General features: G+C 41.9%; 1 protein-coding gene across 1 annotated transcript in view; it reads left to right on the top strand.

Moving 5' to 3' along the window:
* The window catches only part of LOC142578721 (rho guanine nucleotide exchange factor 17-like), a 247716-nt gene that overhangs the window by 206317 nt on the left and 24185 nt on the right, over positions 1-17214 (top strand). The window contains exons 13-20 of the mRNA XM_075688231.1: positions 3391-3500; positions 3629-3720; positions 5677-5944; positions 11461-11592; positions 14007-14059; positions 14967-15075; positions 15258-15344; positions 15425-15492. Of these exons, the coding sequence (XP_075544346.1) occupies positions 3391-3500; positions 3629-3720; positions 5677-5944; positions 11461-11592; positions 14007-14059; positions 14967-15075; positions 15258-15344; positions 15425-15492 (919 nt within the window). The remainder of the gene's footprint in view (positions 1-3390; positions 3501-3628; positions 3721-5676; positions 5945-11460; positions 11593-14006; positions 14060-14966; positions 15076-15257; positions 15345-15424; positions 15493-17214) is intronic.

The raw sequence follows: 17214 nt of genomic DNA, 5'->3' as shown, positions 1-17214 counted from the left end.
TGCCAACTGCTCGAATCTCCCTACTGCTTGAATACTGAACTCGCATATTCAATGCAATCAGCATGCCTTCCGGTGACTAATCAGACCGATCTTTGTAAAGTCAAATATTAAATAATTTGATTCGTGAATAGAATTATATGAACGTTCAATATTCTATTCAAGTATTTGCACACCCCTAATATTTGTTTCTTCTTAGTAGTACTGCCAGATAAAATTCATTTGGTTGCATAATGCTTGAAAGTAGCTGCTCTTCTCTACATTTACTTTTTCCTTTTTTCTTCATTTCTTTATATGATGCGTTGATGCAGTCCTAGCATTTTGAAGGCTCGTTATTGCAACCATTTTCAGCATAGCTGATTACCAGTGGCAAATATTGTAGGACTTTGAAAGCTTACAAATTTTTGTACCCTGCATTGCTAAAGCCTTTACAGCACTAGCTGTTATGATTTCGCTTGAAGGTGTATTCTGTCCAATGGCGTCTAGTGTGCCACTTCCAAGCCAAGATGCTCGATGCTCAAAAGACTGCTACTAAACAGGTGATGCTGTCTTTGGTGTAAGCTTTATCAAGGTTTCATAAGCATATCCTTGGAGGTTCCTTGAGGTTCCCTGTAGTACTTCCATTTTACAGTGTAAGCTGTTATGGACTCATTCCAATAGCCATTTCGGTTGGCGATGGTGTCCGCTGCCGGTGTCCACTGTCCATTGTAGCTATCGCCTAGCGCACAAGAAGTCACGCGCTGTCAGAGGCGTGCTGCGTAGCATCGACACGTGCTCACTTTGCATTGCAGTTACGTATTGTGGTGCATATAAAGCCATACTTATCCAAGTGATTCACGTTTTAATGTTTCGGGCATGCACACGCTTTCACATTGGGATAATGCATCCATTGAAAGGAAGGAAAATGCTGGATCTGTAGTGCAACAAAGATAATGATGAAAAAGAGACGTATCGTCATTTAGGAGAAACACAGTGAACAAGAAGTGACTAGTGCGCGGTATGAAACAGTTCATTCTTGTTACTGTTACTGTGAATTAAGTGTTTTGCTCCCTCTAGTTTCCACTTGCATCGTATCATGACATGTACCAAGGGATGTGATATGTGCGCTGCGTAGTCTCGCTACCTGTGTTATCTCTTTGCAACTTGTTATGATGCCTCCTCACAAGGTATGAACCGCTGCTGAAGACGCGATTCATAGAGCTATGCACGCAGCTGTAACCAGGCAACATCGGGCTCAGCAAATCGCTGTGTATAGAGAAGCACAGCCGCAGGTTGCTGTCGATGCTGGGCAAACAGTTTAGTTCGTTCTCAAGAAAACGGTGCAAAAATACTTTGCTGCGACGACCATCTAGTGCATGTTGCCAAAAATCAGGCATGACAGCTTCTACGCAAGCAATGTCACATTCGCTCAGCTGAAAATGCAGCCAGACAGCTTCGCTGCAAAGACTGTTGTGTGTGTGCAGCAGAAAATGAGGCCTGAGAGCATCGCTGCGCAGGCTCTCACGTGTGAGCAGACGAAAATGAGGCCCGGGAGCTTTGCCATTTACGATAACTGTCAGCATTGATGTAATGGACGGGCTGGTCGGTGGTGTGGTTGGGAACCTCGCTCACATTGAGGTAGATGAGTTAGGACTCGTAAAAAGACTGTGGCTCAGGTTTGACTGTCGTGCCACGGGAAGACTAGCATGGCTTAGGATGGCACCATTGGGCAGTATATTCGGGAGTGTGTGCCAATGGAACAATGCACATTTGACCGTAAGGTTGACATCACATGTCGTCACAGACAGTTTTCCGTGGTGTAGGCTAGTGCAGTAACAATTAACAAGTCTCAGGGTGGCACACATACTAGCGTTGTTTATGATTATAACAAACGTTGCCCTTAGAAATATGTGTACGTGGCACTGAGTTGAGCCACTACACTTGATGGCCTTTACATCACGAATGCTGAAGACGACTTCACATTTCACCACGTTGCCAGAAACCCAGATCGAGCACTGCGGGATGAATTCCATAGACTCGAGTGTGCTTTCTCTGTTGGCATTTCATCTTTTGAAAGCTATGAACCAACTAGCCCCACAACGTGTTCTACTGCAACATTGCCTTGACACAATCATGCAATGTGGCTTTGCACTGCCCTGCACCGATTTGCCATCTGCTCTCTCAACATACATTCTCTGCCTACACAAAGACGTCACGTCATGCATAATTGCATTTTAATGCGAGTGTCCCTACTTTGTTTCTTCGAGACCTGGGGTCGTCCACATGACATTACAGGCTACAGGTGGGTCACATCAGCAAAATAGGACTGCGCGTCAGGCCTTGGGTGTGGCAATATACAAATGAGAAAATGAGTGTGTGCAATTCAAACTTGTAGGAGCGCCGGACGTAGACTTTGCCAGGGTATTGTAGTTGCCTCAGTGTAAATGTCGCCAGGTTCTCAACATAGGAAGATTACGGACTTCTTGCCACATACCTTTGTCGCTCAACACGATATGCCCCAGATTTTTATGGGTGATTTCGACATAAACACGAACGATTTCCACAAAGCCTGGTTCGTGCAGTGTGCAAGAAGACCTTGGCATGGAATTTGTGTCAAATACACAATGCAGCTCTTCACGCAACGGTTCTTGTTTGGACTTTTTATTTACAAACATAAAGGTGCCCCTATTGCCCCTCTGCATGTCCTTCTCAACCTACTTTTCCGATCGTAAAGCACATCTTTATGTGTTTCAGTAAATGTACGCAAATAAAAACATGACTTTAAATATGCTTAGTACTTGCGGTTACCCTGTTCTATCAATTTACAATGATCTTATATGGAGACGCTCCTCCAGATTACCCTGTGAACACACTGTGTGTGTTGCACAGGCCTGTGGCTTTTTTTGACCAACTTTGTTAAAGAACTTGTCTTTAAGAGGAATGTATCTGACACCTTATATAACCACCTGATTAAGATAACTCACACTTGACATTTTCACTGAAGTAGTCAACAGTAGCCGAACAAGGGAAGCCTCAGCTTGGAGCCAATGTTTTGACTAAAGAACTTGTGTTTGTCAAAGCCCTGACAAATTTTCTTTATTAAGATGCTGATGAAGACAAATCCTCTTGTCGAAACAGTGGCTCCAACCTGAGGCTTTCTCTGTTGGGCCAATCTTGATCCCCTCAAGTCTCTATTTTCCAGCGAACTCTTTGTCTTATTTGTATATTTTTAAGTGGTGCAATATTATTGGGTCTGAACTCAATGCAAGGAAAAAATAATTTTTCAATAAATCACAGAAGTGCTGATTGCTTGTGGGGGTTTCAAAGTTTCCTGTTTCAAGCAGGGAGACCACAGTCATTTTATTGCTGCTTGACATGCATATAAACTAATAAAATATCATTTTTTTTTCACAGACCCTGGATGATGCAGTAAAAGAAATTACAAATTGCTTGAACAAGCAGCTTGCTGAGCGGCAAAGCTATGACTTGCAGCTTCTAAACCTGCAGCTGTCAGTGACCACTCCGTAAGTGTTCCAAATACATAAAATGTGATCTATTCAACTGTGCTCAAAACAAATTTGCTTGTTGCATTGTAACAGTAAGCTGTAAACAGAGTAGCGCATAGACTACATGGGATTCTCTTATATTACAGAGAGGGTGTTGAGAACATAGCAATTATATTCCCTTCCACGGAAAAACGGTCTTCATGGGAAGTTGCCTTCAATGAAGCCAAGCAGAAACTTGGTGAGTAGATTTCTAGAGCTCTGATAATATTGGTGTGCAAATTCACATTGCAAGCTTGAAATATGCTCATTTCCATTGTTTTTATGTTTTAACAATTTATTTCAAGGGGTATTACTCACAATGTATACCATGATGCATTTAATTGCATCATGATCATTGGTGTTTTGAATGAAAGTAAAGCAGAGAGGTTTTGAGAATTCTTATGTGAAACTTCAAAGAAGCACCTCAAGAATCGTGAATGAAAGTCATAATTTGCTATTTTTAGTATAAGTACCAAGAGCAAAAACGAATCTGAAATATAGAGAAATTCTGCCTTTTTCATAGTTTCCATTTCTGTAAGTCAGATCATAAAAAAAAATAAGAAAAGTTATCCGGATTTGTTAGCATGAATATTAGCCAGAGTGATGCCCATGCGGTGTAGGAAAGCTGTGGCTTCACAAATGTGAAAACGGGTGAGCGCCTATTGTGCAGGAAGCATTTGTTTTTGCTCATTGCAGCAAACACCTGGTCCCTTTCTTTAATGCATTCTTTACGCTCGTGAACCAATGCCTGTCAGATTGGCGAGAATGCACAAGCTCCCTCATGCCTGATTTTTGTGTTCAAATTGCTTTTCTGTTTAGGCAAGCTGGTTTAGCCATGCATCTTTGACTGGTGCTGGGGCCTTCACATGCTTTGTACAGTACTCGTACAGTACTATACAGTAAAGTGCAGTGTTACACAGTATTATAAATGAATGAATAAGATTGTTTGTGTAGTGGGTGTTCAGAAAGTAAGAGATCTGACTACTAGTCAAGCATCTGTCGATGGACGGCCTGAAATTGACTGTGTGCTTTTGTGTGAGTGAATACTCTACAATATGGGAAGGTTTGCTTGTAATAAGTTGTACACGTGCTGTTGAAACGCTGATGGACACGAGCAACCCATGGTGGAAAAAAAATTAAGTTGCACTTGGTATTAGTCAGACACAATTATCAAAACAACACACACTCCTGACCATGTACCTATGTTTGAGAAAGTGTTAAGATAGTGTAGCTGCCAGATTGGAAATTTGGACAACCTTACAGGAGCTTGTGTGTCTTCACTGTTGCTGTCAATAAAAAAATGATGTTGCTGAATTGGCCAAAGCACAAATTTTGCATTTTTTCACTGAGTAAGTACTAGGAGCTCTGGAGGCTAGTTTCCACGATCCCTCCTGTCAAAGTATTTTATTTCATGACTCCCGAATCCACTGAGGATTGTCAAATCCGATTAATAGTTTAAGTGCAGTCGTCATTTGATATGGTGCATTGTGTTGCTCATGGAAGAGTTCCAACAGCAACATTTAAGAACATATTGAAAAACTGTTGATCAAATTGATCTATTTTCTTGGGTCCAATAAGAAAAGAGTTAAATTGATTCCCCTTGACAAAGTTTTTGCTTGTCAACATACAGGAAGGTTGCATCACCGGTTGCCCTGAGTGTGCATTGATTGTGAAAACAGTGCTTTGCTGCTGAAACATAAGGTCACTGGTTCATTTCCAGATTGCAAGGTGACTGCACTTTTCATAGCCTATGTGCTGCTTTGGGAAGCTAAGCCCCATAACTGAAATGAATAAGGTTACTTTAATAAGCCTTCGTTTGGCACTGCCTAAATCAGAATTCAGTCTAATTTCAATCTGGTGAACACAGATAGAGTGAATTATTGGATGTAACGAAATAAACGTAAAGTTCTTTTAGCAATATTAGCACCTAATAAATATATGCCATAACGAATATCAGATATAACAAAGCTATTTTCATGTCTGATTTGTCTTTGCTTCAATGAGATTTGACTACTCATATTTTCTATGAATAAACCTATATTTAAATGTTACGTGAAAAGTCATCTATACTGATAATCCCTTTGTTGCAAATAAACTCAAATTTCAACAGTGAAAAGAGCAGTCAGTCATTGATGGACTGACTTTCTTGGTGCAGCGCTGTCCACAGACCGGCGGCCACCCCCAGAGTTCCTGCATCCTGTGCCAATCCGCAAGACTCGGGCGGGACTGCAGTTTACGTGCGCAGTGGCCACCCTGGGCCTCAATGCCCATGGCCTGCGAGACGTTTGGGTCTGCAACAGCGATGGCTACGTGGGTCAAGTGTGCGTGCTCAGCCTCCAACCGGAGCCCACGGTCATGTCCTGCAATGGTGTCTGCAACGCCCGCATCCTGTGCATCGCTTCCATCCCGGCGGCCAGCCCAGTGTGAGCAGCCTGCCATTGCCACGCAGTCATTATACATTCTGTGCAGCTGAAACAAAGTAAACTTGCTCTATCCAAAACTAACGTATCTGATACACAGGTTCACTGATCTTTTTCATCTGGGTTGCAGCAATGAGTACGACATCCGCTATTGCATTAATCTCGTATGCCTTTCTTGCATAGCATTTGCAATTTAATTTTTCTTAACGTCATTTTATACTCAAGTACATCAACACTTTAAATCCTTAGTGCTGCATTAGCTTTTTTCATATATCTCCCTCATCACACATTGTACTTGTACAGCCCCTGTTCAACATCAGCCCAATATTGAAGGCACACATATAGTGATTTAACTTTACCAGACACCAGCCCTAAGGAACAAACATTCAATGCTTTGAAAGGGAGATGCATTAAGTTAGCACACTCAAGGCATTCTAACCAGAAACCACCAGCATCCCTGCAGGAGAAAGGAAGCAGTTGCCAGAATCCTTTAATACTTTTTTTGCTGATCACATCACTTCAGGCCAAGTTTGCTTTAGAGACAGAAGCTGCCACTAGGGGCTCCACTGTAGATAAGGAGCCAATGATTGCTGCTGGTGTCATTGGCTTACTTTGTCTGTTTTGAGGACACAGGACAGCGCTCGTCCTGTGTCCTCCCTTGTCCGTGTTTTTTGCGCTGTTTTAAATAGGAATGATCCGTACCAACTAGCTCCCACCAAAACCCTTCTTGTCTGTTTTCGTTGTAAGAAGAGCTCGCGCAGATGATTTTTGGTCACCTTTTAGAACTGTTTCACATTATGGTCTTCCAGTCGCTTGCACGGACAGGTAAACCTTCACAGTGAGATTATAGCGTGCAGAGAATATGAGCAATAAAAGGATGCGTTCTCGTGACAATGTATTGGCGGTGTGAAGGAATTTTTCTGAACTGGCCTGCTGTGTCAGATCTAAATATTTCTGAAAGATCTTACTTTACAAGCTTACTTTTTGGGTAGCTTATGACATCAAAAAGCTAAGCTTGGAATAGCAACCACTGTGCTAGAAGATGCCATTAGAAGCAACTGCGCAGCACTTGCGATGCTCTCGTGGCTTATCTACATGTCGGCGTATCGCTATAAATTTACACCTGAAGTTCCCCGACAAATTGCAGCACTTTTGCTACTCTCAGCTTAGCATAGGCAGCAAAGACATCTTTATCAGGTTTTACAAAAACGGTCATGTGCACTTCACTAGTCCCACTGTCTTGCATAGTTTACATTATAAACACAGCTTTGAAGTGCAGCCCAGAATAACCTTTACCAGACAACTCGGAATTGTGTTGAACGCTTAAAATTGTTCTCCAAGGTTGAGCAGTTAAATTACACAAGTGCTGCAGAACTTGGTCGTTACCACACACAATGCACCTGAGCGAGTGCTCACTGCTTGGTGTAGTTCCACCACCAAGATGTCCAGCTGCACCTAGCTGTCACTGAAAAGTTGGACAAAGTAGCATTGTGTGTTTTATTGGCGAGAAACAGCCTTAGGCGAGTTGACATGATTAAGGTTATATGCAACGTGCTGAAATGTTTACTATGGCTTTATGCTAAAGTCGGCAGTTTGCTTCTTACATGAGAGAACAGAGAGGAACTAGTGTGTTGAACTCGTAACATATTTGAACGCCTCTGCCACAGCACTCAAGCATGGAGTATTAATAAACCAGCCAAAAAGAAAATGTGTGTAACAGTGATGGACCTCCATCACATGCAAAAATATATATATTCACCTGCAAAGGAAACAAACTAAATTTCGACCCTGCACGGTTGCATGGTCGCTTTTGTGATTGCACACAATGCATGAATGATAGGTTGGTTGGAACACTCGGAGCTACACTTGGATTCGAGGCACTCTTTGTCCAGCAACGTCACAACAGTGCAGTGTACAACACACTCATAACCACGAATTATATCTTCCGAGCGAAACTTGTTCTCCCTCATGTGAACATTTAGAGAGTTGAATGAGAAGCTCCCAGATTATCTTGCCATGGTATATAGCCCGTTTCCATTTCTCGCACCATTCTGCATCACTGGGCAAAGTGGACAACAACACTTTTCATCTGTCCCTCTTTAGCCAGATAGATAGTGCAGTACACAACAAGTCTTTAGCATTGTTTATCAAGCTCCTGAGGACTGTTCGAGCTTCTCTGCACATTTTGAGACGCAGAAAGAGTGCATAAAGCTGCAGAAAAAGAACCATGTTAACACATCGTCCAGCTTACCCAGGTGACGCACTGCTTGCAAAGTGTCCCTTTACTGATGTGAGCTAAGCTTGAAATAGCAGCCACTGGCACCACTGTGCAGTCACACTTGGCAGTGTACAAAGTTCTCCCATAGCGTAACTGAGAAGTCTCATGACCTGTAAGAAAGTCGTAAGGGACCTTGGTATGACAGAGGCTGTATAGGTGAGAAAATTAAAACTCAAATTTAACGTGTCACCATCCTTTCAAGGTTCCCTGAAATAATTTTGATGGTTTTGTGCAAATATACTGAGTTGTTAGGGTAAGTCCTTCTGATTTTTGAGTGACACATTTAAGTGCTCTATGTAAAGTGTGTAATTTATTATAAGGTGTTAAATACGTGTATCACAACCAGTTGCAGTGGTGCCGCTCCCCTGAGTTTTCAGCCGCCCCATCCCAATTGGCATGTTTGGCCCAAATGACGTCATTTGGGAGAGCTGTCTGATTGGCTACTCATGTTGCGTCATCCATAATTTTTCCACCTTTATGGTGAACAAATGTTTGGAATACTGCAGTTGGAATGTTGGTTAATTTGTTCCTACAAGAAAAAACTCTGTGCCTTTCCACTGTGTGAAGAAGGATGACCAGCGAAGCTGTGTATGTGGGCCCCTTAAGAGGAAGCTTTAGCTCGAGTGCTCTTATCTAAATACATGTAAAAGGAGAATTCGTTTTTCTCGGCAACCACTGCACCAAATTTGACGAGGTTTGTTGCATTTAAAAGACAAACTTAAAATCTAGTGACTGTTGGTTTCGAATTTTTGAGTTAGATTGTCAATTTTTTGTTAAAAATTGGCAAAAATTGAAAATTTTCAAAAAACGAAACTATCAAGTTTACAACTCTGTAACTTAACCACTAAAAATGATAATACAATTCTTTGAATTGCATCTAATAGTACATCTAAAGCGGACAAAATTGATATGTTACACATAAATATAAAAAAATTTAATCATAGGGAAATACAACTTTTGCAAAACCGTTGTAACCAACGTAACACATTCACGTAAGATGCAAAATGACACATTGAATTTGTCCGCTTTGAATGATCTAATGAATGCCGTTTACAGAATCGCGATATCTGTTCTTGATGCAGAGCTATGAATTTGTAAACTTCGTGCTTCTATTTTTTTCAAACGGTCAAATATTTGAAAAACGTTTTAAGAAAATTGAAGCGCTAAATCGAAATTCCGCTTCCAACAGTCACTAGAATTTAACTTTCTCTTTCAAATGCAACAAATTTCATCAAAATCGGTCCAGGGGTTACCTCATAAAAACGTCTTTGCGTTTTACATGTATTTGAATAGGCCGCGTCGGAGTTGGACCCGAGCTAAAGCTTCCTCTTAATGATTAACTGCAACTCTGTCGGGGGTCGGCCTGGCATTGCACTATCTTCAGGATTGGCCCACGTATGGGGAGTGCTTAATGCCTGTTTCACCTCCACCGCTGGTCGGCCCGGCATTGCACCATCTTCAGGATCAGCCCACGTATGGGGAGTTTTGTGTCTACACATGGACATGATCCTGGGGGAACTAGCCTTTAACAGCTTCACTGTCATTCGCTGTAAAATTGGTTACGCATTTGTGTTTCTTAATTAATTATTATATCAATTAATGAATTAGTGACAACGACAAATGTGGGAGCAGTGGCACGAGTGCGGTAGCGCCGAGGGGTGCCAACAAGCCATCTGTGGAAGATGACGACGCTGGAGCCAGTCATGATTATGATAGTTTTGTGTTAACCCACAAACACGATCCTCGGGGAACTAGCCATTAACAGCTTTGCTGTAAAGAAGTGACAGAAAGTGAATACACAGTGACAATTTATCCCTACACTCAAGCACTTCTGGCATGCAGAAAGCGTCGTCTTCTTGTGTTACAACGTGCTTCATGTAGACGCGAGGTGAGCAATCAGTGTTGGCTCAAGCTTTCTTTTTGTGAGCAGTGCAGTTCGCCCTTGTTGTGTTGTGGGCTTCAAACGTAGCAATCAGCAATATGTTAAGCTGTTACATGTTGTCCTTCTGCAAGACAGCAGACGAGCGAAGTGGCTGCAGTGCACCTGACTGGGAGTATCCAATCAGCACCAGGATCCATGCGCTTGCGGCCATCACTTCATGATGGAGTATTACTACCGTAATAGAGGTTTTAGTGTGTCCAGTATTCGGGTAAACACAAGCGCAAGCGAACTGGGCGTTTTACCAGATGAGTGCTCAGAGGTGCAAACATGAACGGCCTGCATGGTACAGCCACCTGGTGGCATAGAGCTCAACCAGACAAAGACAGAGCTAATACTATAGCAGTAACCCAGTGTATTCCACTTTGCTGCTGGTGCAAATTTTCGGCAGGAGTGCAATCATCAACACATTGTCTTTTTAAATGTTGAAAATGTTTTACACTCGGTTACAGCAATAGTAGCTCTGTGTTTGGCAGGTTAAGGTCTGCACTACCGGGTGGCTACACAATCCAGGCTGCTCAGGCTGCTAACGTTTATGCTAAAGCCCCTTAATCACAGCAGTAGTAGTATGGAGGGGCTTTATTTTACGCCACCGCCCATGCACCGAAATTTCCAGCTCACCTGCAGTTACGAGAATACTGGATATGCTTGGCACTGCGACAGAACGCTTGCAACACATACTGCTTGGATATCTCTGAGGGGGGATCGACGGCCAGGCGGCTAGAGTTGAGATTGGAGAGGTTTCACGCACTGACTCCAACACAACTGGAAGCAGACAACACATTGTCACATCAGACCCAGAGCCAGTGAAGGTGGAGCTTAGCCCCGATCACTTGGCGAACAAGTTGAGGAGGAAAAGCATGGCTAGGGAGGAGGGTAGCTTGTAATCATCCTTAGCTCTCTTAATTCGAGACACTTCACTTAAATTGGGACACATATTTTACTAATGTTTTAATTTTTACATAATTTGCCCAAACCGTTTCAAGGACCCTTTAAGTGCAGCTCTTATTGAAGAATAAACAAGACACGTCTCATTCACTTGGAATAAGTTCCATGATCGTGAGCTTTCATTGAGCAAGCTGCTCCCCATGCATCAAAAGCTGTTTTGGAATACCTTTGTATATATTTGAGGTTACAAATTCATGAAGGCTCTTACTCTGCCACAAGACAACACAGGAGATGGTTGCACAGCATAGCAAGGTCTGTTTTCATAACTCATCTTTCGGCATGAGTGCCTGTTGTAGTATCTGTTTTGTGAGCTGCCGAGCCCTTCGATTTATCTTGGTTGTGCTTTCTGTGTAGGTTGTCGTCAATGGGACGCAGGAAGTCACTTGTACCTGAATCAAATGCGCTTGCTAGCACAGACGCAGAGAGCAAAGAGCAGGAGTCCACAGCAGCCCAGCCAAACAATAATGGCAACATACAGCTTGACAGGTAAGAACATCAATCCAGTGCAGTTTATCTGATGTACAGGGTGCTCCTTTATGAAAGTGAAGACGCAAACATGTGACCTGTTCTGTGCGGAGGCTGCTTAGAGTGCCAGCAAGGGGAAGCATGTCCGCTTGTGGCGTCATCTATTGGTGGACAGAATAACCAGACACGGCAGGTAGGCAAGTGCCTGTTGCACTCCCTCCTATGCCAGATGGATGCACAAGGGATGGGGCCTGCAGCGCAGCGTCTGCTGCTAGCAAACTGCACTTGGTATGCTAGTGCACTGGAAACGTTGAAGTGCCAAGATATACCTGCTAGTTAATAGGTACTCCCAGCGTATTTTAATGTGTAAGCATTCATTGGTGAGTAGCCCAGCAAGATCTGTCCGTTACTCAAAAAGTGTAATGCCTTGTATCTGCACAAAAATGCATAATTTGCGAAGTTACAACATTTCATCGTTATAATAGTGCAAATGTAGATGATTGGTTGCTTTATAGGTGATAAGGAACGATAGGAAAAAAAAATTGATCAGGGAATACTCATAGGGTTACATAGGGCACTATTGAAAATGCAGGGGGAAGCCTAAGGGATGTGCCAACTGATATTTTGGGGTGGGCCTACTTAAAACTTTTGGATAGGGCAAGTGAAATTTGGGGGTATGCTTAGGCATACTTAGACAACTCCAGTGGAGTTTCCGCATACTTTTTTGCAAGATGGACTATGGTTCCCCACTTCCCCACATAGCATGAATAAACCTCACTTTATTTGGAGCGACTTAGGTGAGAGCAATGCACTTTGGCTTAGATAATTAAAACTAATTAATTTGTTCTGAAATTATTAGGCTTATTTTTTTATAATGATATCTGTTTAATTACTTAATTAGGATTAATTAAGTACATGGCACATATGTTTGTACAAGTAACTTAGATTACCTATTACATCGGGCTAATGTCAAGTACCCTTAATTATTCTTGATTAGACTCCATCTATTTCACCTTAGTTACTCTTGGTTGACACTAATAACTTAATATAACCTAATAACTTAGCACAAGTTATTTAATTGGCCTTACTATGCTTAATTACTCTTAAGTAATATTCCGTACATTTATCTAATTTTCCCTTAATTAATCATATTAGTCATTATGAACCTTAATTACTCCTATACCTCTTCAGTACTCACTATACGCAGTCATAATCATAAATATGAGTAGGCAGACGTAATCATAAGGCATTCTCATATATATCTCTATAGGTCCTCATGTATACCTATACACGCAGTGTATCATTTCACGTTACAGACAGACGGATGGAAGTAGCCCTAGGATGCTTAGACATTAATATATGCTGGGAGTACCTAATGACTACCTGACATATGTTGGAACTTCCATGTTTTTCGTGTGCTTGCGTACTGAGTGTGGTTTTGTAAGAGCAGATGCTGCGCTGCAGGCCCCGATCTTTGCACAAAATTCATAAGGAGGGATGTCCAGCTAATTCTGGCATGCGTTTGCCTATCAGCCATGCCTGGCTATTCTGGCCGCCGATAGACGATGCCACAAGTGGATGTGCTTCCCCTTGCTGCCGCTCGCTGGCGCTCTAAGCAGCCTCCACAGAGCACGGGCCACGCACTTGTCTGTTCCCTCCCATAAAGGACTACCGTGTACACCCATACGAATGAAATCATCTAATCTGTAGTCAAATAGTGAATCCTGCAAATGTATAGATCAGAACCTCACTTATTGTTATTGGCTATATAGTTGTCATGTTGAAGAATACCTCTCATGAAACATTTATTATATTGGAACATAGAAAACCAATGGCTTAAAACACAAATATGGTGTTCTCTTTCCTACTGGCATATTGTGTACAGTGTAACTTTCCTAACAATTCATCGCTGTTATGTTTCCCTGATTATAACATCACTGGTAGCAAGGTCCTTAGATCCCTGTATGTCATAATCCTCTGCAATAGTCTCCTGGACTGCTCTTTTACTGTAGTCCTGTGAAAAACTTATTAGGGGAGTTCTCTGTAACAAAGTTGGTAAAGTCGGAAATTTTGATGGAAGAACCTTTAGCTCGGGCTGTACATGCCAAGATGTCAAAAATGTATGATGGTGAACGCAGCAAAATAAAAAAAAATCAAATAAAAAATGAAAGCAGATATGGCTCCCACAGGGACCCTTGTTCATTTTAAGGCAAGTGTACAAGTGATTCATTACAACAATTTATATGAATTCTTGGGAAACTTGTTTTATTTGTCAACAAGGTACCCGTATAGTAACTGAAACATCCATTTGATTTTAGTTTTTCCTTCCTTATCAAGTTATGTTTAACATTCTGTGTGTTTTTAACTTGGTGTGAAGCCTTAGAAATTGTCTGTCAGTATTGCAAGATGTAATACCTGCTTCTTATAACTTTCAGTGAATCTAGTGAAGATGAAGAGGACGAAGAAGAGGCAAACAATGAATCTCAAGGTACAAAGCAGTGCTTTAATGCTGCAATAAGTATTACTTTTATTCAGGCTTGAAGTACAAAGACTTAACTGCTTCTACTTACTAAAAGCACACTATACTGCTTTTATTGAACTACTTCTATTTCTGAAGTATGCATTCAATGATATTGTACAAGAATCAACATTTGGGCAAGTTGGTACTAGTTGAACATCTTGAAGGGGCAGTGCAAGACGACAAAGACAGGAGGCAGGAAACACGCAGGACAGCACTGAACTCACAGCTAACCTTATTAGTTGTGAGTTATTCCGTTTTCCTGTGGTCACGTCTATATCACCCAAACAGGTCGGTGCCTGAACATTAGCTTGTCAGAGCATAGGTGCTTGCTAGCGGGTAATGCCTACTCACATGTCACGCGACATTGCTCTGAGCATGGGTGTGCTCCAATCTATGAAGACACCACAATTCTTTATGCACATGGCAATCGGACTACGAGATGGATTATTGAGGCCTACGATATCAAGAAAAAAGGATCGTACTGTGTAAGCATGCCTTCATTAAATTTGCATGACAATGAATTTGCATTTTTAAACCGTTTCATAGTGTAGCATTAGATTATAGGTTTTTGCTGTTTGCCTGTGCACTGATAATGACACTATCGATGGGAGAGCACTTGGGCATAGGTTGCGATACTTATCTTTGTGTATGCCTTCTAATAAAGTTAGTTGTGAGTTCAGTGCTGTCCTGTACATTTCCTGCTTTCTGTCTCTGTCATCTTGCGCTGCCCCTTCAAGATGTTCATTCAATATGTTCATTGTCATCATGTTCTTCTGCTGCAAAATGTTTCATTAGGTTGAGCTTGAATAATAGAAAGCTGACTGTATTTCAACACTTCAGGCTTGCTGACCCTTTATTTGGGTTTTTTTTTTAGAAGAAGAACATCAAACAAAGCCACAGGAAAGCTCTAAAGTGCCAAAGGAAGAAGTTGAAGAAACTGACAATCACTTTCCTACCATGTGGTTAGGAACTGAAGATGGCTGGTAAGATGTGCTTATATTGTTATATCTAGCACAGATCCTTGCATGGTAATATACAGACATAAAATATCTAGTGTGGCTGTGTCTCATTAACATTCTGCATGCTGTCAACTTTTAATTCTCCAGTACTGTTCTGGCACCTTTTTATCTGAAGACTTGTACTTAACAACTTTTTTTTCTTGCAGCATCCACGTCTATAATTGTAATGATAATATCAGGATAAAGAAGAACAAGATGAAGGTGCAGCACTCAGCAGCAGTTCATTGCATCATGTATGTTTCTTTCGAACTCTATTTATGTTCTCAAGAGGAAAAAAAGGTGTGATGCCTCACAGTATGTCATTATTTTGCAGATACCTTGACAACCGTGTATTTGTATCATTGTCAAGTGGGGAAATTGCAATCTACAGAAGAGAGCCTGGTAAGGTAGCACCATTGCTCATCTCAGAAGGAGTACCGCATGTGCGAAGAAGGGATGTACAACAATGTATTGACAAGCGTGTAGCTAAGCCAGCATGTGTTACAATAACTGCATTACACACAGAGCTTCAACTGCCAATGCATGAATGCACGGCCAGTAATGTGGGCAGCGCTTTCACGTAGCAGCAGCTGGTATTACTGGTGATGTCGCACACAAAGCTGTTTAATGAACCATACACCAACTGGCATTTTTATAAGCATCAGAAATTTAAGCAGCTAAATGTACAAAAATATTTTGCCACCAAGCTTGAGTGCTGGTGATGGTAAGTGCTAGTAAATGAGTGCTAGTGATTAATACATAGAATCGATTTGGTATCCTCATTGTCTCTTTCATTTAGTTGTTACAGTCATTTACAAATACAGGTGTCAATAGCTTGTCTTTAGAATGAAGGGAATGATATAGACATGAGGGAAGCAAGGCAGGCAGGCAATGGCTGCCTGATGCCCAGTAAGGAAAACTGAGATTCGTGTCAAAACGCCTATTCTCAGATCAAACTCGCAGATCAGACAACATGACCAACTCAAAAATGTTCCGTATGTGTTGTGATATGCACTGAACAATAAGTGCGAGTTTCATATCCCTTCATTTCTGATGAAATACAATTTGCGCTCATTACAAGGAACCCATGTACATCATACTTTCAGATATAACGGACCATATTTCAACCTTAGTTTGTTCTACCTATGTTATTAATGCAATGAAGTTTGCCTTTAACAGACTGTGCTACTGTTTACAAGGCTATTGCCTACAGCAGAAGAAATTAGCTGCAATTTTTTTCAATATCGAGCGTATAACATGTATTTTTGCCGTGTAGACAGGGCTGATAACTGACTTGCGAGGGTCAGCCAACGATTGCCGCTCAATATTACGTGCACGCGAGGGTGGAACGCGGGACAGAAACGCGCAGTCTTCTCTTGCACGCGAGACACGGGAGGGGAGGGGGGTTCGACTCCGGCAGCTGCTGCTTATGGTGCGGCCGCCGTATCTCGAAAGTGATCTGTGATGTGCACAAAGTGTGTGCCCACGTGGGCGCCGTATCTTGAAAGCTATCTGCAATGTGGGCAAAGTGCGCGCCTATGCGGGCACCGCATCTTGAAAGCGATCTGTGCTGTGAACAAACTGTGTGCCAGCGTGAGCCTCATCTTCAAAGCAATCTGCAATGTGGTCAAAGTGCGCCCGGTGCCGGTGGCTTCATATGCGCTGTGTTTTCAACATTTAGTTAGTGTTGAAGTGAGAGACAGCACGAATGTCACTTCCTTGCTTTATTTGCTATCACAATCTATGATTCGCCTCACGGGCGAAACTGTGACCTTTTTATTTGTTTTTTACTTTCAATGTTAGTCACTCATGCATTGAAATAAAGTTGCTAGACATTGCGACGAAAGTTTCGGAAGTAAGGCGTTTCAGATATTATGGACTTCGGATAAAACAAACGTTTTTTATCGGATTATCAGGGTCCATTGTAACAAGAGTCGACTGTACATTGGAATCATCTTATTTCAAAACCTGTCATAACATTGCAGCTAGTAATATGGAGCTCATGCTTGCTGGTTAAAGTGCTAAAAGTTGTTCGAAGGGAGGGTGGCCTAACTGGAGGCTAGGTCTGTCCTACTGGTGCCCCTGCATGTGGCTACTAAGGGCTAATCACTGTGTCTTTTCTCT

The sequence above is a fragment of the Dermacentor variabilis genome, chromosome 4 (assembly GCF_050947875.1).
Source record: "Dermacentor variabilis isolate Ectoservices chromosome 4, ASM5094787v1, whole genome shotgun sequence".
NCBI lineage: Eukaryota > Metazoa > Arthropoda > Arachnida > Ixodida > Ixodidae > Dermacentor > Dermacentor variabilis.
This window is presented reverse-complemented; position numbering and strand designations above follow the sequence as displayed.